The sequence below is a fragment of the Phodopus roborovskii genome, unplaced genomic scaffold (assembly GCF_943737965.1).
Source record: "Phodopus roborovskii unplaced genomic scaffold, PHOROB, whole genome shotgun sequence".
In the NCBI taxonomy this organism is placed as follows: Eukaryota; Metazoa; Chordata; class Mammalia; order Rodentia; family Cricetidae; genus Phodopus; species Phodopus roborovskii.
Window position 1 is genome coordinate 18189126 of NW_026126588.1, and position 24758 is coordinate 18213883.

Here is a 24758-nt window from a genome sequence, read left to right on the forward strand (position 1 = left end):
CAGTCAGATAAACAGTACACCACCCAGAAAGACAGAACTTCAAACCTTCTTTCTCGAGATGCAAGAAAGTAGATTCTGTGAGATGGAAAGGCAAGAATAAAACATATGCACAGCGCTCTAACCCTGCCCCACCCCACGATGTCCGCAAACAAATCAGCGTCCATGTGACAGTTGTCCGTCTAGTCTCTTCTGGCTATGCCTTCTGACATAGTGCCTTCTCCAGGCTCTCGGAAAGGCTGTTTTGAATTTGATGAAGGCTCCTACCAAGAACTTGCTTTGCTAGGCACACAGCACTAAAATGATTATTAGGAGAATCCAGAGAAGAGCAGGTCAAAAACTCAGCCCAAGAGCCTTACACCGAGCTTGATGATTGCCGGACCACAGGCAGCTCCAGGCTCCCAGGTTCACAGCAGTCCTGGGAAGTCATTGCCTTTCAAGTATTGGTTAAAAAAAAAAAAAAGAGTATGAAGCATGCCTTATTTGGCCACAGTGTCCACAGGCATTGTCAAGTGCTTGAAAATCTTGTGCCGTGAACAGCTCTGCCAACAGGAAGCAGGGGTGACTAGGAAACCTTGGGCATGCATCTTCAGCACCTCAGTTGAATCTAAACCCTAAGAGGAAAGTTGGGGCTGATCATGCTGAGATGCAGTTTGGAGCAGAGAAAGGTCAGGGTGCCATTTTTAGAGCATGGGCTGGGAATGACCACCCTGAGGTAACAGGGTGTCAAGTGGCACATAGGTCAACCTCAAAGCAAGAACTATTGAATTAGTCAGTCTCAAAGACCAGCAAGGAAACGGAGCTGTTGCAGAAAGAGGAAGAGCAGTTCATCCTGACGAAAGAGAAACCAAAGTGCTCTCCTGGAGGCCAGAAGCCAGTATGGTTTGTGGTTGAGGGCTGTACAGGTCTTAGCTGCCTGGTTTGAATAGAAAGAGCGGCTGCTCTGAGTCCGAGAGAGCATGTCTCTAGGATCAGCTGATGGGGAGAATCCTGGGCAATCTGTTGGCAGGTCCTGTCAGGTCTATCTTGGAATCAACCCTAAGCCAGACTGCTGGTCACTCCTGACTGGACTCTGCAGCCACCTTCCTAACCTTCCTCTTATACCCCTTTTGCCCAGGATAAATGCCAGGCTGCTAGGTTCGCTGTTTTCTTAATCCCGTATGATAGTTATATTGACTGTCAACTTGACAGAGTCTAGAATCACCCAGGAGACACCCATAGACTCTTTGTGAGAGTCTATGAATCGGGTTAGTAGATAGAAGTGGGAGGACCCACCCGTGCTGTGGACAGGACATGCGCTGGGGTCCAGGACTGAATAAGAAGAAAGCGAGCTGTTTATCACTGCTCTCTGGCTGCAGATATAATGTCCCCAGCTGCCTCATGCTCCCGCCATGACTTCCTCACTGTCTGGAACTGTGACCCCCAAACAAAACCTTCCTTTCTCAAGTTGCTTGTGTCAGGAATTTTGTCACAATATTAGAAAAGGTCATAGTAAAGTCTCGGGCATTCTTTGATCTTCTTCCAAGGAAATGGGGGTCTTGTTGCTGTTGCTTTGTGTTTGTTTTGTTATATTATTATTCCACACTAAAGCCTCATGCATGGCAGCCTGGTTTTTTACCACTGAGTTTTATCCCCAGCCATCTTTTAACTATTTATTTTTAAAGTTGAAAATAATTTACATGTATTAGTATTTTGCCTGCTTGCATGACTGCACCGTGTGCCAAAACCAGAAGAGAGTAGCAGATGCCCTAGAACTGGAGTTACAGATGGCTGTTGGCTTCCAAGTGGGTGCTGGGATTCAAACCCAAGTCCTCTACAAGAGCAGCCAGTGCTTTTACCCACTGAGTAATCTCTCCAGTCTGTCTGTCTGTCTATCTATCTATCTATCTATCTATCTATCTATCTATCTATCTATCTGTATCTAGTATCTACCTACCTACCTACCTACCTACCTACCTATCTATCTATCTACCTACCTACCTACCTATCTATCTATCTACCTACCTACCTACCTACCTACCTACCTATCTATCTATCTATCTATCTACCTACCTACCTACCTACCTACCTATCTATCTATCTATCTATCTATCTGCCCATCCATCCAGTGTGGTGGTTTGAAGGAAAATGGCCCCCAAAGGGACTGGCACTATTAGGAGGTGTGGCCTTGTTGGAGGAAGTGTGTCACTGTGGAGGCGGGCTTTGAGGTCTCATGTATCTCAAGGTACCACCCAGTGTCTCAGACTACTTAGTACTGCCTGAACAAGACGTACAACTCTCAGCTCCCTCCCCAGCACCACACCTGCCTGCGAGCCATCATGTCCCGTCACAATGATAATGGACTACAACCTCTGAAACTATTAGCTGCCACCACAACGAAATGTTTTCCTTTTTAAGGGTTGTTGTGGTCATGGTGTCTCTTCATAGCTATAGAAATTCCAAGACAGTTATTTAACTAGTAAGGGTTTTCCCCGCCGCTGGTCTTGTCCTGCCTTCGCACCAGCCCCAAATAACACACAGAGACTCTGTATTTGATATAAAGCTGTTGGCCAGGTACTAGTTTCTTATTGGCTAGCTCTGTCTTAATTATCAACCCATTTCTATTAATCTAAGTACTTCCATGTGGTCTTACCTTACCGGCGTTCTGCTCTCTCCGTCTTCCATCTTGACTCCTCCTTACTACTTCCTACCAGGCAATCAATGGTGGCACACACCTTTAACCTCAGGACTCAGGAGACAAAGGCAGAAGGATCTGAATTCAAGGCTACCCAGATCTACACAAGAGTGAGTCAGTCTAAAAGAGAATTAGAGTTCACACCTTTAGTCCTAGAAAGGTATAAAAGACAGAAGCTGAGTCTCTCTGGCTGCATTCTGAGATGGAGTCTCCAGCCACATTGAGGAGAGGCTTAGAGGAGAACTCCTAGAGATAGCCAGGCCACCCCTTCCAGCCTGAGGTGGAGGGAAGAGCTAGTGGCTGGCTGCTTTGCTTACCTGACCCTCAGCTTGAGCTCTGATGTCAGTCTCTGGGTTTTTATTATTTGTGTTACACATGATGGCTCTGGAGGATGGCTCTCAGATGGAGGCCCTCACAGCATCATGACTGGGACATCCTGGCAGCAGCAGCTGCTCACATTGCACCACCAGGCAGGAAACCGGGAACAGTGAACGCTGGTGTTCAGCACCCTTTCTGCTTTTTACCTTCCTCCTCTTTATTCAGTTCAGGACTCCAGACTATGGGATGGTGCTGCCCACCCACCGGGGATGGGGAGCTTCTCATCTTAACTAACCCTCCTCACAGATATAACCAGAGGCTACCTTAGTCTAGACAATCCCTCATAGGCATGCCCCAGCCCATGGCTGGTCTCCTAGGTAATTCTGGACATTGTCATATTGGTAATCAGTATTAACTATCAGCCGAGAATTTTCAGCCAAATCTGAACATCATAATTGGTGTTTCCCATGATGTCTTCTAAAAAGGGGAAAGAAATATTGTGGAACTTACGCAAATCATAATGGAATTAAGAATGCTCCGTAAGCTTTTTTACATTCTGGAGGGAAATAGAGGGAGGAACTATTAACATTTCAACTCTGTTTACAGGAGTGCCCTTTACCAAACTGTTAATTATTCAAGATGGCTCACAGACAAAGGCAAGATACTTTTCTTCTGCCAGAAGCTGAGGCATGAAAGAACCAGTGATGTACCAGGTACCATCATAAAAATATTTGTATCACTTCATTCAAATATACTTTCATTATTCTTTCCCTAGAAATTGCTTTAGGAGCAGGGTCAGTGGTAAGCACGCCTTTCATTTCCGTATTTGGGAGACAGAGGCAGGAGGGTCTCTGAGTTCGAGGCCAGACTGGTCTATAGAGTGAATTCCAGGATAGTTAGGACAGTTACACAGAGAAACCCTGTCTTGGAAAAAAAAATTGCATTAGTATACTCATGAACCTGTCAGCCTTAGCATCCAAATGTGGGAATTTCTGAATTTCTCCAATGGTGTGGTCTATCTATCTATCTATCTATCTATCTATCTATCTATCTATCTACCTACCTATCTATTATCTACCTACCTATCTATCCATCCATCTATCCATCTGTCTATGTGTATGTGTCATGCACCCAAGTAGAAATCAGAGGACACTTTGTGGGAGTTGGTCCTCTCCTTCTATTATGTGGGTCCTGGGGATTGAACTATGGTTGTAGGCTTTGAAGCAATCAGTTACCCACTTAGCTATCTCACAGACAACATTTTTAAAAATATGTGTGTTGGTAATATTTACCATGGGAGGCACTGAATTTCTTATGTGATGACATGTATCACTCTTTAAACAAATTAAGAAGAAACACAAATAGCCAAAATAACACTTGAAAAGGTGTCCAACATCTTTAGCTACCAGGGAAGTGCAAATTAAAACTACATTGAGAGTTTATCTTGTGTCAGCTAGAATGTCCAGTATCAAGAAAATGAATGGCAATTACCAGTGAGGATGTGGCAAAAAAAAAAAAAAAAAAAAAAAAAAAAAAAGGAACCCTTTGTCCCCTGTGGGTGGGAATGCAAATCTGCGTGGTCATTATGGAAATTAGAATGGAGGCACCTCAACAAATTTGAAATAGAACTTCTAATGACCCAGCTATACCTGGAGACATACCAGAAGGCCATACTGTGTACTCCAGCCAGGAACTAGAGCAGTTGAGATGTCCATCAACAGATGAATGTATTTTAAAGGTGTGGTACCCATGCACAATAGAATCCCATGTGGTCATAAGGGAAAATGAAGGCATGACATTTGCCAGGTGTGATCGTAACTGGAACTTAGGTTACTAAAAGGATGCTAGACTCAGAGAGTAACCACATGTATCTCATATGTGGAGCACACAATTAAAATGGCGTGTGTGTGTGTGTGTGTGTGTGTGTGTGTGTGTGTGTGTGTGTGTGTGGTTTTAATTTCCAGACAGGGTCTCAATATGCAATCCTGGCTGGCCTGGAACTCACTATGTGTAGAACAACCTGCCTTTGGTCTACCTCCCTGAGCCTCCTGGGGCTGGGGTTTAAAGGCGTGTGCCACCACACCCAGCACAATTAATCGGTTTTTCAAACTTGAAAAAACATCATGTTTTCTAGACCCCGAGAACAGGAAGTGGAAGCGATAAGTCGTTACTGAAGAGTTCAAGTTCAAAAGGGTAGAAAGAAAGCCGAGGATTTGCTCAGCACTGAGCAGCCGCAAGGGGAGGTGTAGGAGAGGAGCTTCTTCTGTGGTCTGTACTGTGACAGGGCTAGACCTTAGCACAACTGACTCCATGACGGAAATACCATCCAGGCTACAAAACTCAAAACTCAGCACGTAAACAGCCCCACCTGCCAAAACGAAAACAAATGACTAATCCGTCCAAGTCGGAACAGTTCTGGGAAAGTCTCTAAATGTTTTACCTTGTGTTTTTGGCTTCTGCAGTTCTGCTTCTGGCTAACTGTTCTTGTTAACTGAAGTATGTCAACCCAGAACACTATTTGTGCTTAAAAGCTCACCCTGAGAAAGGCTCAGGGCTACACTAGGATACCGAGCACCTGCTGTAGTCACCTGCCAACCAGTAAGGGTTCCTGTTGACTTAAACCCGTGTGGGAGGAGTCACAGATGTGAGCTGGTGGGTCTAGGCGGGTGTGCTGTGTGCTGCAGTCAAATTGATGTCAGGGAGGAATTTAAGTGAACAAGTGTTCACTTTCGCTCACGTGTTCAGGGCAAACACAGGCATGGCAGCAGCAGTTTAGAGGCTTCATTATGTCCCCAGTCAAGAGGGTGGGAGAGATGGATGCCAGGGCTCAGCTTGCTTTCTCTGTTGTTTAAGCCTAAGATTCCAGCCCATGCGATGGTGCTGCCGACATTCAGGATGGGTCTTTCTGGAAACATACACACACACACACACACACACACACCCAGAAAGAAGTGTTTTCCATGGTGATTCCAAATCAAGTCATGATGATGATGAGAACTTCATCTGAGCACTTAGATAGCTCATCCTGTGCAAATTCACAAAATCACATTCATATGGATGGATGTCCACATTTATGCGGCATCTTTTAGCCTAGAAAACCATCCAATCACACTTAAAAAAAAAAAAAAAAAAAAAAAAAGGAAAGTTTTGAAAGTGAAACCGTTGTGAGACTGCATGCAATGTGGAAAACTTCTGGATGCTGCAATATCACAGGCAAAGCGGCTCCGTAGTAACAATGGCTGAAGACGGGTTTGCTAATTGCCTCATGCAAATGTCCCATCCCTGGACGGGAAGGTGGAAAACTGATAACAGCGATGGGTGTGAGATGGAACAGCTTCTACTGTGGAACAGAAAGGCAATCAGGAGGTGGAGAGGGGTACAGGCCAGAGGAGAAAAAAGCCAGTGTTCTAGAAACACACTGTCCCCTGGGCTGGCACGTGCAACCTCAAGCTTCACACCTGCCACCTCCTCAGTCACAGCTGGACAACCTTGTGATAGTCGCCTTGGTTCTGTTGGTCTAGTTTCTGTCCCTGTAATTGACTGTTGTTGGAACAAACCCTGAACAAGCCCTGTGCGATCCTGACCAGGGCTCTACGCTCCCCCCCCCACACACACACACACTGCCACTGCCTAACTCAGCCCGCCACTATCACCTGCACGCTGACAGCCTGGGGCAAGCCTTGTCTTGACAAACCACTTCCGGAAGGAGGACCTTCGGGTTTCACTTAGCCTCCACAGTTGAGTTTAATTTCCCTAGTGTTCTTCTATTACGTGGGGTCAGAGGGCAAACTCAGGTCCCCACTCTTGCACAGCAGGCAGGCTCTCCACCGAGTAAGCTGATGGCAAGTTCCTTTCCGTTTAAACGAAGTCCCTGACAGGCTGGAGATGTCGCTTAGCAGTCAGAAGTAGCGGCTGCTCTGCCTTTCACTGTGTGTGTTTGTTTTGATCCATGGTCTCTCCATGTCACCCCAGCTGGCCTGGAAATCACTATGTAGACCAGGCTGGCCTTGAGCTTTCAGCCATCCTCCCGCCATGACCAGGATTCTGTTCCAAACATCCAATCAGGCAGCTAACAACTGCCCTCCTCAGGCACCAGCACACACAACACACAAACACAGATTTAATAATGATAATAATAATAATAATAATAATAATAATAATAATAATTGTTTTAATGAAAAAGGACAGCTGGGCACACACCTTTAATCCCAGAACTCCAGTGGCTAAGGCAGGCAGATCTCTGTAAGTTCAAGGCCAGCCTGGTCTACACAGTGAGTTCTAGGACAACTAGGGCTGTGTAGAGAGATCCTGTCTCAAACAAACAAACAAAAAACTTACATTAGTCAGGGGTGTGACTTGACAGTAAATTGTTTGTCTCTCTTATATGAGGTCATAGGTCCATAGGCAACACTGGGGTATGGGAGGTGGTGGGAGGATGAGGAGGAAATCCTGGAACTGAAATTAAAGTAGCAAGTATGTGGTGGTTAACACTGTCAACTTGGTAAGGGGCTAGAATCACTTAGCAGCCAAGCCTCTGGGCACCACTTGGAGAAACAGAGACATTTGGTCTGCCACAGTTCATTAATTGACATATTTTATTACTGTTGCCTTTTAACTTTAGGCCAGTTAAAGACTGTGGGGCCACACTTAGGGTGGGTGTTTGAGACAGGAGAACGTATCTCTTAGTTGTTGCCTTTGGTCCAGGAGCGGTTGGCTAGCTGTGTTTGTGGGTGTCAGTGAACAGTTTAAGCTGCCAGATTTCCTTTCGGTCCATTTTAATGAAGCAGCAATGATCAGTTTGAGGATTACTTGATAAAATGCTGACATCTAAAAGTTTTAAGTCGTCTTTTGGAGAATCTGCCACCTCTAGAAATTCCCTAACTCTTTGCCTACCCTCAAAATAAATATTATAAACCAGGTGGTGGTGGTGGCACTCACCTTTAATCCCAGCACTCGGGAGGCAGAGGCAGGTTGATCTGTGTGAGTTCGAGGCCAGCCTGGTTTACAGAGTGAGTTCTAGGGCAAGCTGGAGTTACAAAGAGAAGCAGTGTCTTGAAAAACAAACAAAGCTATTCTAAAAGCACCTCTGTCTTCCTTTTGTATTTTCCTTTCCCTCAGGTCACACTCTTCAACGCTGCACAGGCATGCTTACACACCCAAGGAGCATCCATCTCAAAACTCGTCCCCCTCAGAGCTGAAAGCGCAAGGAAGCTGTCACCCTCTTCCATTCTAGCAGAGACGGAGGTATAGCTCTGTCACTTGCAAGAGCCCAATTTTCAGAGACCTCCACTCAGGCAAGACTGGGATTCAAGGCTTTGATGTGGAGAAGGGTTTCCAAACGAACCAGTAGTAATAAGCAAGATGAAGTTTATTAAAAATAGAAGTGCAGTCAGGAGAGAATGAAGCCCATTAGAGAGTGTAGATATCTGCTTCTAAGAGAGGAGTCCTGATTAGGGATCACTGGAATGTGTTTTCCTGCACATGCGTATCTGTGGACATACAGAGGCGAGAGGACAATGTGCAGGAATCTGCTCTCTCCTGCCACCTTGTGGATTCTGGGGGTAAAACTACTGCCACCAGGCTTGGTGGTGTTAAAAACTTTCTGCACCTTTAGGACCAATCCCACAGCCCGAATTAAGCCACGCCTCTCTCGGTCCTCTCTTAGTCAAGAGAATTAAGAAGCAGTCTGTGTTCTTAATTTACAGTTCCCAATCGATGGTCCCTAGCTCCTCCATGTTCCCTGTCATGTATGCTGCTATGAGGAACTAAATCACATGATGGGAAACTTCCTGCCGCACCTAAAAGGTTACATGCAAAAACAGAACTTTTCTTGTTGTTGTTGTTCTGGGGATTGGTTTAAGACTCCCGAGGAAGACTGCTTGGGGATTATTTGTTCTGGAATGAAGGCTACTTTCTGAAAAGGCTCCTCTGGCTTCCATCTCTCACCCCTGTCATGGAGGCTCGCTCTCTCTGTCTCTGTCTCTGTCTCTCTGTCTCTCTCTCTCTCATTTCACTCTTTAAAGGGAAGCCCCCCCCCTTTCCTTTAAGATCCCCACCATGTTTTAATCTCCACTTTCCTGTCTAATGCTCGTCCCCTTTAAGGCACCTACCATGTTTAAATCTCCACACACTGTGTGTTTCTGTCTAATGCTTCCCTTCCACCCTGAGTCCCTTGTGGCCTTTTCGTTTTAATAAATCACATCCCTGAAGGGAATTTATGTCAGGGTCCTTTTGGGACTCACTGCCGTCACATTTAACAGTGTGATGTACCTTTACCTGTGGAGCCATCTTGCCAGCCTAGGTTTTCTGAACTTCTAACCTTTGTTAGAAGTTTAACTCAAACTTAATGCATCAACGCAAATATGCAGCTACATGGTTTCTTCTTTTTGCTTATAGACAAGGACAGCAAATGAGGGGAGAACAGTTCTACAAGCCAGGGTGATTGTGAAAATGTCGGTTTCTCCAGATGGCAAAAAGTAGAACTCACTTTTACAACCACAGAATGACCAAGCCATCAGGATGTTCAAACAGCGACTATGAACAGTTTTGCAGCCCGGGCCCTGGGTCTGGCATCCCTGTTGGGTTAGACTTTGCCACTTCACAATATTCCAACTAAAGAGATGGATAATGGCGGAAAGCAGAGGAAGGAGGCTTAATCAATATGCAGTTGGAAAACGACCATAAAGTGTTCAGTGACCCTCAGGTTCATCTTCCCATACTACAGTGAGCTTTCAGGGTCAATGTAGGAACTGTGGCGCGGTCAAGAGTAATACATGGTCATGCCGCAGTATGTGGTCAGGTTGTGGCCTGGTTGATGATTGTCTCAGTTCTGGTTCTGCAGGTGGCCCTCGGAAGTCCTTGTTGCTCGAGAGGACAAACTGGTTCTCAGGAAATGAATATTGCTGCTCAGGGTGCAGCCTTGCCATCAAGGATAACTGACTTCATTGGGAGGGCGGTCTGCCCTTGGGTGATGTGCTATTTCTGGGGTCTAAAGTAACTGCAGATTTAGGATAATGATGGAGCATCTTAGTTGCCCTTTGGAAATCTGGAACAGACTCTGACAGAAAGATGACGATTATCTTACCTTTAAACTTTCAGCCTGGGAGGGTTATGAGATAGGTCTTACCAGTTCCTAAGCAGAAGCTCCTGAGACATGAACATGCCTGTACATACAGGTGAACAGGAGGCCTGATGCTGAATAGAAAGACAGGAGAAATGAGGGGAACACAAGGAGAGGAAGGATCCGGTACCCAGGGATGTAGTTGAAACCCATGCGGCTGATCTCTGACCACTCAGAGAAAGGCACAGGGCTGCTTTGAATTAGGAATTAAGGCCCAGCCATGCCCCATAACATGTATGATGCAGAGGACCCTCTGCATACATGCATACATAACCATAACATGCATGGTCCATACAGGGCCTGTGACTGTCACCTCAGTGTCTGTGAGCCCCTATGATCCCTGTCCAGTTGATTCTGTGTGCCATGTTCGCACGGTGTCCTTGACCCCTCTGGCTCCTACAGTCCTTCTCCCCCCCCCCCCCGTGGGGTTCCTGGCTCTGCCTTGTGCTTGGTGGTGGGTCTCTGTATCTGCCGTCATCAGTTGCTGGATGACACCTCTCTGATGATGATGGGGTAGGCACTGACCTACGAGTATAGCAGAATATCACTAGGAGTCATTTTGTTGAATTTTTTAATTTAATTTTATTTTTGCCAGTTATGTTTGGTTCTGTCGTGGGAGAGTGGGCTGTCCAGTCTCTGGTTCCTGGTCACCCAGGCAGTGTCAGGCAATGGCTCTCGGCCTCCGGCGAACCAGTCGTTGGTTGGCCACGCCCACAAGTTCTGTATCACCATTGTCTCAGCACATCTTGCAGGCAGCACAGATTGTAGGTCAGAGGCTTTGTGGCTGGACTGGTGTTCCAATCCCACTGCTGAAAGCCCTGCCTGGCTACAGAAGATGGTGGGTTCAGGCCCCACATCCTCTTTTACTGGGGCCTTTGCTAGGGCCACTTTGTAGATTCCAGGGAGTTTCTACTGCACAAAGTTTCCATACTGCCCCCACCCGTGTCCCCCTCCACTCCCTGTGCAACAAATCCCTTTAGCTCTCTCCCAGTGTTCTGTCCCTCCCCCCCCCTTGAGCCCTCCTTGTTACATCGTATCCTCTCTGCATCAGCAAATGTCCAGTTACAAGTGAGTACATACCATGTTTGTCTTTCTGGGTTACCTCACTCAGGATGATTTTTTTTTTCCTAGTTCCATCCATTGGCCTGCAAATTTCCTGATGTCATTGTTTTTAATTAGCTGAGCGATACTCCGTTGTGTAAGTATACCACATTTTCTTCATCCATTCTTCAGTTGAGGGACATCTAGGTGTGTGTGTGTGTGTGTGTGTGTGTGTGTGTGTGTGTGTGTGTGTGTGTGCTCTCATTCACACACAGCCCATCAGAGGAGGTAGCTGATGACTCCGAGAACTTGGTCAGGATGATGAGACTGTGATTTTAGTGCATACTGCTACAGAACAAAACTGGGAAATTCTGAGATGCAGTGAACGCTTTTGTCCGCCAGGAGGCGCGTAGGTCTGTGAAGAAAGCCAGAGAAGAGGACCTGAGGATAAAACTTGCTCTAGTGCCAACTGCTTCCCATGGACTTCGGTTTTCAGCGCACTTGCTCAGCTCAGGTCGAGATGGGCGAAGGATGTTCCCTAGAGGCAGTTTGCCAGCGTCAGCGGTTGTCTGCACGAGCTTCCGGTCCTGCCTGGGACCCAGAGGCAGGCCGGTCAGATGCCGGGCGCCAGGGCCCAGCAATCGGGCCAGGGTGGGAGAGGAGCCTGCCTGCTGGCTGCTTTCCTACTCTGTTTCAGCCTCTTGCCAGTACATGCCCAGGACTACACGGCCCCGCAAAGAGCTCCACCCACGCTGGATGCCTGGCCCGAACCAAACGGCCTAAATTCCCAGTCGAAAGGTAAGAGCCTCAAAGAGGGGGCAGATTTCAGGGAGGCATGCACCCTCTCCTTCCCTTAATACATAGACAGTTGGGAGGGTCGGCAGGCCTTTACACTGAAGGTGAGGCTTTGTAGGTTGGGGTTTATACAGGACACCCACATCCTCTGCTCTTTTCCATCGATCAAGGCTGGCAGAGGGCTGCACCATGCTCTTCATTGGGTTGAGATGGGAGGTCACACCATATAAAAGACCATGACCCTGAACCGTGATGGCCTCTGTCAGCCTCCGTTTCTGCCTCCTCAGAGCTGTGCGGGCCTTGCTGAGAGGAAGCCTTGGTTGGGCTAATTCAACCCTCTCCCTGCTCTTTGTCACACGAGCCATGACACTCCACTCTTGAGCTTGGGAGAAGAGAGGCCACTGTGTCCCCTGGGTCCCGCTGAAGCTGACATTTGGGGCACCAAGCACATGCATCCTCCTGAATGTAGGTGCCTCGCGGCTGGGATTGTCTCCACAGTATGTGGCAGGACCAACTTCCAAGGGAAGATCTTTGGTGGTCAGATGGCAAAGCCTGCGCGGTGGCCATGGCAGGCCAGTCTGCTTTTTCGTGGCAGTCATATCTGTGGAGGAGTTCTCATCGACAAAAACTGGGTAGCCAGCGCTGCCCACTGCTTCCAAAGGTGCGTGTTCCCTCCCTGGGGCCCTTCTCCTGGGAAGGGGTGCAGGAGAGTCACTAGGGACGGAAGGAGAGAGATGAAGGATGCAGAGCAGCTGTTCCCTTCTGGCTGAGTTCTGGGATAGCTTGCTGCCAGCAGGAGTCCTCTGCTGTTGCCCTACGCTTGAGTGCTACCTTCCACCCAGACTGCCATCCCTCAAACAAAGGGACAAGAGGAGAGGCTCAGAGTTAGGAGACATATTTTCCCTTTTAGGTACTCTTAGAAGCTCTGAGAGAAATGATTCTCACGCAGCCCTGAGAAGGATCTAGAGGGATCCGGTCAGGGCTGGGAGGGAAACAGTCTTTCTGCCTCCAAGAGAAAGCAGTGTGGTTGGATGTAACTCAAATATGGTTTAATGGGAATGAAATCCACAGCTCCTTGGATACTAGGGTATGCTGGAGACATGATTGGAAGCCTTCAAAGGACCAAAGTGCTGAGGCTGCTGGAGGTCACCCTGCCCGTCAGGAGAAGGGTCAGCCTGGTGTTGGGAGTGGGGACTAAAAGGATGTGACTGTGTGGTGCGGCTGCTGCAGGGTGCGTGGGCAATCAAGGCGATGGTGCCGACTCCACCCTCAGAGGAGATGCCGTCCAATAGGTCCCGGAAACCATCGGACTACCGGATCCTGCTAGGGTACAACAATCTGGGCCGTCCCAACAACTTCAGCCGGCAGATGACGGTGAATGCACTCATCTTCCATGAGAACTATAACAAGTTCTACAAACAGGGGAGCGACATTATCCTGATTCAGCTGCACAAGTCTGTGACATACAGCTCTCACATCTTACCGGCCTGCGTGCCAGAGAACACCATGAATGTGCCCCTTGATAGTTCCTGCTGGATCAGCGGCTGGGGGCAGCTGGAAGAGGATAGTGAGTACTCAGGGACAGGCGAAGGGGGTGAGGGGCAACGGCAGAGGCAGATGTTTACACTGGGAGTAGAGTTCCTTGGCAAGGATTTGACACAAGATGCTTTGGATTTAAGACAATATCATGGCAAATTAAACAAAGCAAATATAAATTTGACGTAAAATTCAGGGTCGCAATCTGTCAAAGCAGCCTGAGGAGGCTTGCAGGCAGATACTTGAGGAGGCTTGCAGGCAGATACTGAGGAGGCTTGCAGGCAGATGCTTCCCTGAGGTCAGGGCTAGGGTCCCCATCCCTGTTCCTAGCCTCTAAGTGTCAGCTCCACGGCTAGTCACTAGGCCAGTGGCTCAGCAGTAGAAGGCGTGGACTTCCACTCTCCAGGGCCTATGTCAGGGCAGGTAGGGTCTTCAGGTCCGGCCAGGCGATGAGGGGGAGCACAGAGGGAGGGTGTGGGCTGGGGCAGCTCTCAGAGCAGAGGGCCTGGCCTCCCCAAGAGACTGGACCTTCAGCCATCTTCTGCCATGCCCTGTCCTGACCACGGTCGCTGGGCCTGGGGGCAGGCTCCAGTTGGCCACACATAGGCAGTCCCTGGTCAACCTTGAGGGATGTGCACTGTGCTCCCTGCATGAAGTGAGCCTTGCTGCTGTTAGTCTGCTCCCATGAGAGACCCCAGGCCAGGTCTGGGAGAGCGCTTGGAAACAGAATTCAAGTCTCCAGGCCCAGCTGCTGCTTGTGACTGGCCATGTGGTCACTGTGCTCCTAAACGTTTCTGGCCGGCTGGTGTCCTGTGCCACTGCTACAAGCAGGCTCCAGCGTCCCTGTGTCCAGCTTGGCCCCCACAGAGCAGCCAGGGCTGTCTGAGTGCAGGCTTGCCCCCTCCTTGGCTTCTGTGACTTCAGGGTAAAGTCTCAGCCCCTTAGGCCTGTGAGGCAGCTCTGTCTGAGGTCCCCCTGCCCCCACCCAGGCTGGGACCTTTGCAGTCACTGTGACTTCCAGCCTGCTCCTGCCTTCCACAGCCCTCTGCTTGCTCTTGAATGCCCTTTCCCCTGGTCACTGCGCGGTGCCTGTTGTGAGCCCTCCCCTGCCTCTGTGGCCCAGGGTGGCCGCCTCCCCCTTTCTTCCCTTGCTGCCAGCAATCACCCTGGAAGGGGCGTGGCATCTTCGCTCGGCTCCGCCTCACGACTGAACCCTTTCACACAGAGTTCCTGCCAGCACCTTTCCCTCTGCAGGAGGCAGAGGTCTTACTCGTGGACGACAAGGAATGTGAAGAGTTTTTCCAGACTCTGGAAACCAGCCCCACTAAATATAAAGCTATCAAAGAAGATATGGTGTGTGCCGGGGACATTAGCAACGAGAGATCCATCTGCCTAGTAAGTGACCCCGGCTCCAACTCTGCAACTGGGCTCAGCCATCTCTCTAGTCCTGGCCGCCACCCTGTGTGTCCTTAGAGGCGTCCTCTCCCATGTGAGTGGTGGGACGGAGGGCATATGTCCAGCTGTTATAGCTGCCATCCACATGCTTAAAAAAAAAAAAAAAAATCAATGATTGCCCCAGGTAGGTTCTGTACAAGAGCCCTTTGCAGCTTTACTAAGTAGAAGTCTATGATCCTGCCCCACAGATACTGACCGGAGAGGTCTCCTATGTTTGAATTAAAAACAAACAAGAAAACATGCTTCCGCGGACCAAAAGGCCACCACTCAAGATAGCTCTAGAGGTCTTTGGTCCCCAGCGAGTCCTTTCGACCCTGGGCAATGAGTGTCCCTTCCTTCCTGGGCCTCCCAGCTCTGTCTTCTCTCTCCTCAGGGAGATTCTGGGGGTCCCCTCGTCTGCTCACTGAATGGCTCCTGGTATGTGGTCGGGCTGGCCAGCTGGAGTGGAGCATGCCTTGAGCCAGTTTCCAGCCCCAACATTTTCACCAAAGTCTCCTACTTTTCCGACTGGATCCATAACAAAAAGAAAGAAACACCTGACGCCGACCCCTACTTGGCGCCCCCTGAGGAAAGTGCCCCCACTCTGGTGGGCTGGAGGAGTTATGGCAGTGACCCTGCCACCAAACCCAGGGTCTGCGTGACTCTGCTGTCTTCCCAAGCCCTCCTCCTGCCGTTGATTTGGCTCCAGATTCTGTGATGGCCCCACAGAGCTATGCCAGCTGCCATGGTCAGTCAACCTTGTCATCAGGCGCCACCTTGAATGCTTCCATCTGTCTATCTCAGCGTGTCCCTGCTCCAGGCCTGGCAGAATAAAAACCCTGAACAAACTTCTGGGTCCCCTTTCTTTTGTTCAATCAGCATGCCCAAGTCCCTATGTCCCATCAGGCTTCCCGTTCTTCTGTATCGGAATGCTACCTCTTCCCTGGGCGGGGACAGAGGTTGAGACAGCCAGGGAGCTGGCCTCCCAGAGTAGGAGCTGACTCTCTGCCAGCTGTGTTCTTTCAGAAGAATGAGCCACTGGATTGGGCCAAGCCCTCCCCATCAGCAGCAACAGCTTGTGTCCCTGGAGCAAGCCCCTGCTTGGGCATGAGGGGCATCTCTCTATGGAAGTCCAAGGTTTGACAGTGAGCTGTGAGGGTCCCTGAGGTCTGACACCTCAATAGCAACCCTTAAAGCTCTTCTGCAAGGGTCAGCAATATAATATACCTCCACACTTCGAACCCCACCCCCTCGTCCTTGTGACCTTGCTTCAGCCTGCACTGGCTGAGCCTGGCAGACCCGGGAATGACTGCTTTAGCCTTGAGCTGCCCTGCAGACCTATCTGTGTGACCTATTCACACAGAAGGGAGCTCACTGGGACTCCACACTGCAGTCCCGCCCTTCCATGGGAACTGCATATAGGGAGCCACTGGGCTCTTGGCAGACCCATGATGCCCTGGGAGAAAGCCAGGTGCTTTGAGCAACCCTTTGCAAGCCTGTCTGAATATCCCAGGCCCTCCCCAGCAGGTGGGAACAGAACAACTCTTATAGACACAATCAGCATGCTGTGCCCAGTTCAAAGCCCTCTGCTGCAAATGTCAAGCTTCCCAGTGTGCATCCTGCCTCTTCCCCCCTCCCTCCCTCCCTTCTTTTCTTCCAGTCAGGATGTCCACTTGTCCCTGATTGGGCCCTGATGGGAAATGTGAATTGTGGGTTTGGCATTCTTAAGCCCCTGAAAAACTTGATTGATTCGGGACCATTTTTCTGGAAAACCAGGGATGGACTTGACCAGAGCCCATCTACCTGGCTGGTATTCAATTAAAGCTTGCTTTAAATCTGACTTTAAAGTGTGGTAGCGGTCTTCTTTTTGACCTGTAGGTCAAGTGGCAGAGGAGGCCTGTCCACTGCGCGGTGACTGAGAAGCAAGGACGATGAGGGGAGATGGGACCCTAAGGCTCCCCCACAGCCACCCAGCTTTCTCCTACCCGGTCCCTTCTCCTAAGGCTCTTTGTCCTCTCAACAGAGCCACAGGCTGAGGCCGAGGATACACCCGATGCAAATCTCTGTCTTCATGTTATTGATACAGGATTAGGGTCTACAAAAACTTATACACTCACCAAAGCCACCCCAAGCTCTCCTGGCTTTGGGGTTCTTGTCTTGCAACATCAAAGATGACATTCGTGATCACAGTGGGTGAGTTTTAGAGAGAAGTTTATTATAAACTAGTAGGTGGAATCTTTAGAAGAAGGAAGGAAGAAGGAAGGAAGGAAGGAAGGCAGGCAGGCAGTTGTGAAGCTTGGACCATCTGAGGGGCCCCTGGCAGTGGGACCAGGATCTCTCCCTGGTATAGAGCTAACTTGTAGGAGCCCATTCACTGTGGTGGGAGGCCATGCTCAGCCTTAATGCAGGGGGAGGCGCTTGGTTCTACCCCAACTTTATGTCAACTTTGTTGACTCCTCATGGGAGCTCTTACCCGTGGGGAGGATGTGGGAAGGGGGAGAAGGGCTGGGACGGAGAACTGTGGTTGGAACATAAAATGAAATTAAAATAAATTAATCAATTAATTTACCAAAAAAGTCATAAAATGAAATTAAAATAAATTAATCAATTAATTTACCAAAAAAAAAAAAAAAAAAAAAGTTCCAAGACAGCCAGGGTTACACAGAGAGACCTCATCTCAACCAGTGAAGGTAGCAGATGAAATAAACATGCCTAAAGTAACCAAAATTTATATATTTTGAATTAGATTGCCTACATATTTCCTTTTGTATTCAGTTATTTGTACCTATGAACTAAGTTGCATTTAAATGGTTAGAAATGGAACTTTGGAAAAAGTAACTACGGTATTGTCGCCTTCTTTTTATTAGGAAATGAAAATAGTATTTAAATTTTCACCCTGATGAGCTGTAATATAGGACATTTTAGATGCTAATTAAACGAAAGTAAGTCCCCATCTTAAACAAAACATGAAGACTATATAACTCAATTGAGAGAGCGCTTGCCTTACATGCAAGATGCCCTGGGTTTGGTCCCCAGTACCACACAAACCAGGCATTGTGGTGCAGTCCTGTGATCCTAGCACTCAGTAATAGAGGCAAGAGGATCAGTGTCTCAAAGTCATTCTCTCATCCTTGGCTACAAAGTGAGCATAAATCTGATCCTGGCTACATCAGATCCTGACTAAAACAAGCAAGCAAACAAGCAAGCAGGCAAGCAAGCAAGCAAGCAGCCAACCAACCAATTAACCAACCTACCAACCAACCAAGCAAACAACCAACCAACCAAGCAAACAACCACCCAGCCAACCAACCAACCAAACAACCAACTAACCAAACAACCAACCACCCAGCCAACCAACCAAACAAACAAACAAACAACCAAACAACCAACCACCCAGCCAATCAACCAACCAACCAAACAACCAACTAACCAACCAACCAAACAACCAAACAAGCAAATCCAAAGCATTGTCAGCCTTGGTGGCTTATTCATAATTCCAGCATTTAGGAGCCAAGAAAGATTTTTCTCATATTCAAGCAATGCAGGGCTATACAATGATGATAATGGACCAACCCCTAAACTGTAGCAAGCCCCCAATTAGATATTTCTTTTTAAGAGTCACTATGGTCATGAAGTCTCTTCACAGCAATAGAGCAGTAACTGATGCACATCCCAAGAAAACAAATAAAACCACCAAGACAAATCAAATAAAACCCAACCAAGACCAAACCAAAACTGTCAGCCATGGTAGTGCATGCCTGTAATCTCAGTACTAGGGAGGTAGGGTAGGAGGATCAGGAGTTCAAAGTCACTCTTGGTTACAAAACAAGTTAAAGGCCATGGGGGGGATACACGAGACCTTGTCTCAGAGCAAACATCAGGAGAAGTAAAGGAAAGCAGAAACACAAGTCATTCAGGCTTTTTAAATGGTAAGAACGAAATACACTCATCCTTCAATCAGGGCTTTCCCTACTTAACACATAACCACAAAGCTATTGGTGATGAGTGTCTGCACAGTTCTCTGGACCCACTGCCAGAAAAATGAAAGAAAAAAAAATTAAAATCTAATTAAAGATTCCAAAATGGGCCGGGCATCGGCGACACACGCCTTTAGTCCCAGCACTCGGGAGGCAGAGGCAGGAGGATCTCTGTGAGTTTGAGGCCAGCCTGCTCTACAGAGCAAGTTCCAGGACAGCCTCCAAAGCAATACAGAGAAACCCTGTCTCCAGAAAATAAAAAACAAAAAAAAAAAAAAAAAAAAAAAAAAAAAAAAAAAAAAAAAAAAAAATTGAGGGAAGATGAGAAAGAGTGACCTTCACACTTCCTGACTGTAGAACAGAAACCTTTCTTCCTGTGGCAGTAGCTAGTTCCAAACATGTGTGTTGTAAAGATGAGCCTATCCCTCCAAGCCCTTGCCTCCACGCTCAGTGACCTTTTCAAAACATGCTTCTCTCCACCTGTAACACCAACACTGTCCCCATAGCAGAGGGGGCCTTCGCCTACTTGTTTAACAGATCTGCATGCCGGAAGCTGGGACTCAAATTAACTTCTGTTCCCTATAAACTACCCTGCTGCTGTTACTGTGCTACTGCACAGTTGGGGATGTAACTAAGGAGTCCTGACTGCTTGGTTCTGCCTTGAGGAGAAGGACAAGGACTGCTGAGAAGGAGGGAGTGGGGGAGAGAGAGAGAGAAATAAAAAATGGGTGAGGGGTAAACAGAGTGTGGAGAGCTCATGGAGTCCTGGCCTGACCCGGTCAAACAGTAGGGGCTACCCTATAGAGCCCCATGAACCAACTAGACAGACAGATGACCCTCCGTCACCTAAGTACATCATCGACCAGCTCTGTCGGCAGCCTCAGGCAGTGGGGACCTCAGTTCTACCATGTGACTTACTCTAACCCTTCGCTTGAGGGCTCAGCCACCCTTAGAGGGGTCTCTGAACCCTTGCCACCAGGGTAAAGTAAGGCTTATAGGAAAAAGTAGCAAGATTCTGTGAGGACTACTAATTCATCTGGGGTTAATAGAGAGGAGCTTATACAGAGGAAATTAAAGCTATATTCAAATAGCTCAACTAACAGTATCTTTATGGAGTTTGTGACCCCCCCCCCCCGGGAAAGGACTATCGACTCAATCCAATTATAATTAAAAGGTTTATTGATTAGCTGCTAGCAGAATGAACAATCTCTGTGCCAAATTTGGGATTGCCTTGAAGGAGGGGTTTGGGGAAGGATTCTTAAAGGGGGAAAAAAAAACGACAAGAAGACCTTCAATATCTCTGGAGAAGTTGATAGATGCTTAAGCCCATTAAGAATGTATCCAGCAGGCTTGGATTTGTGTGTAATGATAGGCCAGAGATGGAAAGCACTTGCCACTCTAGCAAGGGGACTGGAGTGTGGATTCTCAGCATCCACACAGACAGCAGGTGGGTGCGTTGACCACCCTTCTATAATTCTAGCTCAGAAGGTAGAAGCCGGATCCTGGAGCAAGCAGGCTCGTGCTACAGGCTGTATCAGACAGCTCTGGGATTGATTAAAAGCCTCTGTCCTAAAGACTAAACTAAAATGGGCTAGAGAAATGGCTCAGTGGTTAGGAGCACTGGCTGTTCTTTCAGAGGATCAGGGTTTGAGTCTCCGCACCTACACAGGAAAATCAAAACAGTCTGTAACTCCAGGATATCTAACGCCACCTTCTGACCACTATGTGGACCAATCAAGCACACACGTGGTACACAAACATGCATGTAAGCAAACTACCCACACACATAACTTTTTTTTTTTTAATTAAAAATAAAATAAGGTAGAAGAATGACTGTGGAAGATTCCTGACAACTAGAACTTTGTACACACCACAGACCTTTGTCTAGCCCAAAAGAAAAGAAAGAAGTAAAGGAAACCAAGTTTGTCTACTAGCTACTTGTCTCTATCAATGAACAGGCTCAAGTTATTAATTACTATTATTATTATTAATTGCTACTACTGAAATCATTACTACTGTTGAGGGGTTTGGAGAGCATTGGGGATGAGGATATCACCTTTCAATGTGAAGGACAGATTCGGTGTTTCTGAAATCTCCGATCTGCCGCCTGTTTGGGAAGCCTCCTTAACCTCACTAGAAAACAAACAAGAAACATTGAAAAGGTTGAGATCCCAACATGAGCCGAAGAACTTTTCCAGGGGACAGAACTGTGGAGACAATTGGGCAGTCCCAGTACTGGGAGATTTTGCAGGGCTCAGCTGGAGAGGGGATCTGGTCAGTGGGACACAGCAGCTGAGGGCCCCCATCTGTCTGTCCTGTGTGCTGAAGAGGAGGCAAAGGGGAGCACCGCAGGCTCTGCTTCCTGGTGTGGGGAGGACTCACCCTGTGCAGGGACAATGTCCTTCCCTGCTGTCACAGGTGAGGAAGCTGACCCCTGAGTGGCTAAGCCCTGTGACAAGTAGGTCATTGAGAAGTAGGATAGGCAGATGTTGTGATGAGCTCACAGCCCCTCTGTGCATGGTCCCTTTTGCCTGAGCAGAGATGCTGCAGCCTGCAGCCTGAATCACTGGAGTAGTGGGTGACCTGGGGCTTCTGCTGCTCAGGTTTCCTATCTGCCCTTATCATAAAAGAGGACACTTTGTGACAGGTGTGGTCAATTCTCCTGACTTTAATACGGAAACTCACTTCTTAAAAATGTGCTGCAATTGTGACTGGCACTGGCCTCGTTCATTTTTCCTTTAACCCTGAGCTTCATCCAAGAGGCTGTTAATCCAGGAAGGAATAGGCCAGCCTCCCAGCCTGCGACCTCCCAGTGAAGGGCTCTGGGAGCTTCCAGGACCAGACAGGGACTGGCAAACCCAATGGGTGAAAACCACAGAGAGGATGGGGCCTCAGGGCACAGGGAGACACAAAAACTCACGTTTAAATGTAATGTTTATTATTGCTACAGAACACAGTTCAACCGCATGTGCAAAGCAAGGCATTTCATTGTTTCAAGTCAATACACACTTCTACCTGAGCTGAATGATACACACACACACACACACACACACACATATATATATATATATATATTTAAAAGAAAATCATCCATACTAAGCAAGAGAGTATATTTCTTTCAAAGGATTTTTTTTAAAGGTTCATTGTTCTGAGTTCTGAATCCCAGCACTCAGGAGACAGAGGCAGGCAGAGCTCTGAGCTGAAAGCTAGGCTGGTTTCCAGAGTGAGTTCCAGGACAGCCAGGGCCACACAAAGAAACTGTCTCAAGAAACAAACAAATTCATTAAATTGTACAGAATGCCATGGGGACTTCCTGATAACACCCAAGGTTAAAGGCACTATCTCAGATCTAGCCTCTCCTCCACACGATCTCTTTTACTAAAATTTTCAGAGAGTATACTCCAGTGCATATGTGAGTAAATTCACAATCCCTGTGTCAGTGTGAGCCTGGCCAATCCTATTTCCTCCTGGGTTTACTTTTCATGGAGTTACAGAAAGCAGTTCCCACATACCTGTCTTGCTGTCCTTTACCTGTGCTTGTTTGCTTGCTAGGCAGGAGCTAAACCACCTGAGCCACATGTCCAGCTGCTCAAACTAGGTTTGGAAAGTCTACACCTTATTGATGAGACTAGATGAAGGCAGGAGTGAGAGGCAGGAGCAGCATGGGATGTCCCATCTCCAGTGTTGGCTCAGGCTCCAGGGGCCTGAGGGCCAGCAGAGGGGAGGCCCTGGGTGACAGGACTGTGATAAACTTCCTCACTATACTGTCACTTGCTCTGCAGAGGGCCTTTGTGGTCCAGGCTGAGTCATTTACTCCCCATCAAAGGACTCTGGCCTGTCAGCCCAGACAGAGCTGCTGAATGTCTGCCACCAAGGAGAGCCAGCAGGCAGGTTGGCCTGGCAATGGCTGACTGGGAGAAGGGGACAGGACTTGTCTCTGGTTATCAGTTGTAAAGAGATAAGGCTGGAGCCACCAATCCCACCCCCTGGGGGGCATCCTGACTCACAGGGTGTGTGGGAACTGGGGCCTCCCTGGCCAGGACAGGATTGCATGCTGTCCCCTCCCCCCTCCTCTCAGCACCCAGAAAGGACTCCTGAGGAAATGACCTGACAGAGGGTAGGTGTGAAGGGTTCCCTGAGCTTAGAGCTCCTTGGGGTCAGAGGGTAGAGGAACTAGGAAGAAATAAACCAAGGACCTGAAAGAGACAATGGAAAGTTTAGGACATTGAAAAAAAAAAAAAAAAATTCAAGAAGACACAGGAAGCCCCCCCCCCCCCACCATGGACTGACTGTTAGTGTTAAAGCTGTGAAAATGCTCATCCTACCAAAAGCAGTCCACAGATCCAGGACAATCTCCATCCAACTCCCAGTGCTGTTCTTCACAGAAATTGGAAAAAAAAAATATTATCTCAATTCATACGGAAACATAAAAGACCCTGGATAGTCGAAACAATCATGGACAATCAAAACACCAATAGAGGACCCACTGTCCCTGATTTCAACATATACTACAAGGCTATGGTAAAACCAACAAACAAACAAACAAACAAAAATAGAGCAACAGCAGCAAATAACCAACTTGGTACTGGCATAAAGACAGATACACTGACCAAGGAAATAGAACTGAGGGCCCAGATATAAGCTCACACTCCTACAGCTCTCCCCCTCTCTCTGTCTCTCTCTCTGTCTCTGTCTCTCTCTCCCTTCCTTCCTTTCTTTAACAAAGAGACCAAAAACATACTCATTGGAGAAAACACTGCTTCTTTAACAAACCCTGATGGCTAGCTATCCAAATCTGGACAGATAACATGTAGAAGAATGGAACTTGATCCTTATCTCTCACTCTGCCAAAACTGAACCCGAGTTGGATCCAGGACCTCTACATAAGACCCCATGCCCTGAATCTGACAGAGGATAAAATAGGAAGTAAGTTTCAGTTCAGGGTCAAAAAGGACTTTCTGGAGAGGGCCTGTGATGGCATAGGCATTAAGAACAATGGGCAAAAAAAAAAAGCTTCTTACAGCAAAGAGCATCATCAGCATCAAGTGAAGAGGCAGCCTACAGCCCCCCCCCCCCGAGAGTAGCCTCCAACCTGGGGGGGGGAAGCCTTCAGCCTGGGGGAGGGCAGTCTGGGGGGGCAGCCTCCAGTCTCCAGGATAGAGTGGGGGCCGTCTTTACTAGCAATATAGCTGACAATGCATTTGTATCTAGAATATACAAAGAACTCAGGAAACTAAACATCCAGAAGACAAACCACCCAGCTAAAAATTGGAGTGGGGAACTAAACAGGAAGTTCTTAAGAAGAAATAAAAATGACTGAGCAATCTTTAAGGAAGTATTCAATATCCTCGTTGAAATTCAAATTAAAACTACTTTGAGACTTCATTCTCTTTTGCTATGCCAAGCAGATCTCTGTAAATTTCAGGCCAGCTTGGTTCCCATAATGAGTATCAGGTAAGCCAGGACTACAGTGAGACTCTGTCTCAAAACTAACAGACAAATAAATAGTATTCTTTTTTTTTTTTAAATAATCAAGGCTAACAAAAAAAATAGGAAGACATAAAAACAAAACACCTCTAACTAATGTACAACCAAATACTTTTATTACATTATTGTGTGGGTTTCTTTTCCAAGAACAGACATATATGCAATTGATAAACATGGGATTTTTATCAAGGATGCAATAGACATAAGATAATGTGTAATAAAGATTTTTGTGTTCAATTCCTTTTCTGAAATAGACCTGGAAGAGAACAAACGGCTGGCCCAGCTCCTGGATATTGTGGTAAAGTCGAGAAGCCATATCATCAAATCTCACTTAAAAGAGACACACAGACATCTCAAATTTAAAGTATGGTTAAGTTGT

At 47.6% G+C, this 24758-nt stretch overlaps 1 protein-coding gene across 1 annotated transcript; it reads left to right on the forward strand.

Moving 5' to 3' along the window:
- Positions 1-11587: 11587 nt before the first annotated feature.
- Positions 11588-15736, forward strand: LOC127236644 (serine protease 40). The gene is made up of 5 exons (XM_051204384.1): positions 11588-11948; positions 12444-12606; positions 13238-13512; positions 14707-14876; positions 15310-15736. Exons 1-5 carry the CDS (start codon positions 11768-11770, stop codon positions 15631-15633), a joined length of 1113 nt encoding a protein of 370 aa, XP_051060341.1. The 5' UTR covers positions 11588-11767; the 3' UTR covers positions 15634-15736.
- Positions 15737-24758: the final 9022 nt, after the last annotated feature.

What these genes read in the sequence shown, in the direction of transcription:
- LOC127236644 (XM_051204384.1), top strand. Translation starts at nt 11,768, where the DNA reads ATGCCGGGCGCCAGGGCCCAGCAATCGGGCCAGGGTGGGAGAGGAGCC. An exon ending in GCTGCCCACTGCTTCCAAAG is followed by an intron (nt 12,607 to 13,237) that starts GTGCGTGTTCCC and finishes GCCGTCCAATAG; the next exon opens with GTCCCGGAAACCATCGGACT. An exon ending in GGGGCAGCTGGAAGAGGATA is followed by an intron (nt 13,513 to 14,706) that starts GTGAGTACTCAG and finishes CCTTTCACACAG; the next exon opens with AGTTCCTGCCAGCACCTTTC.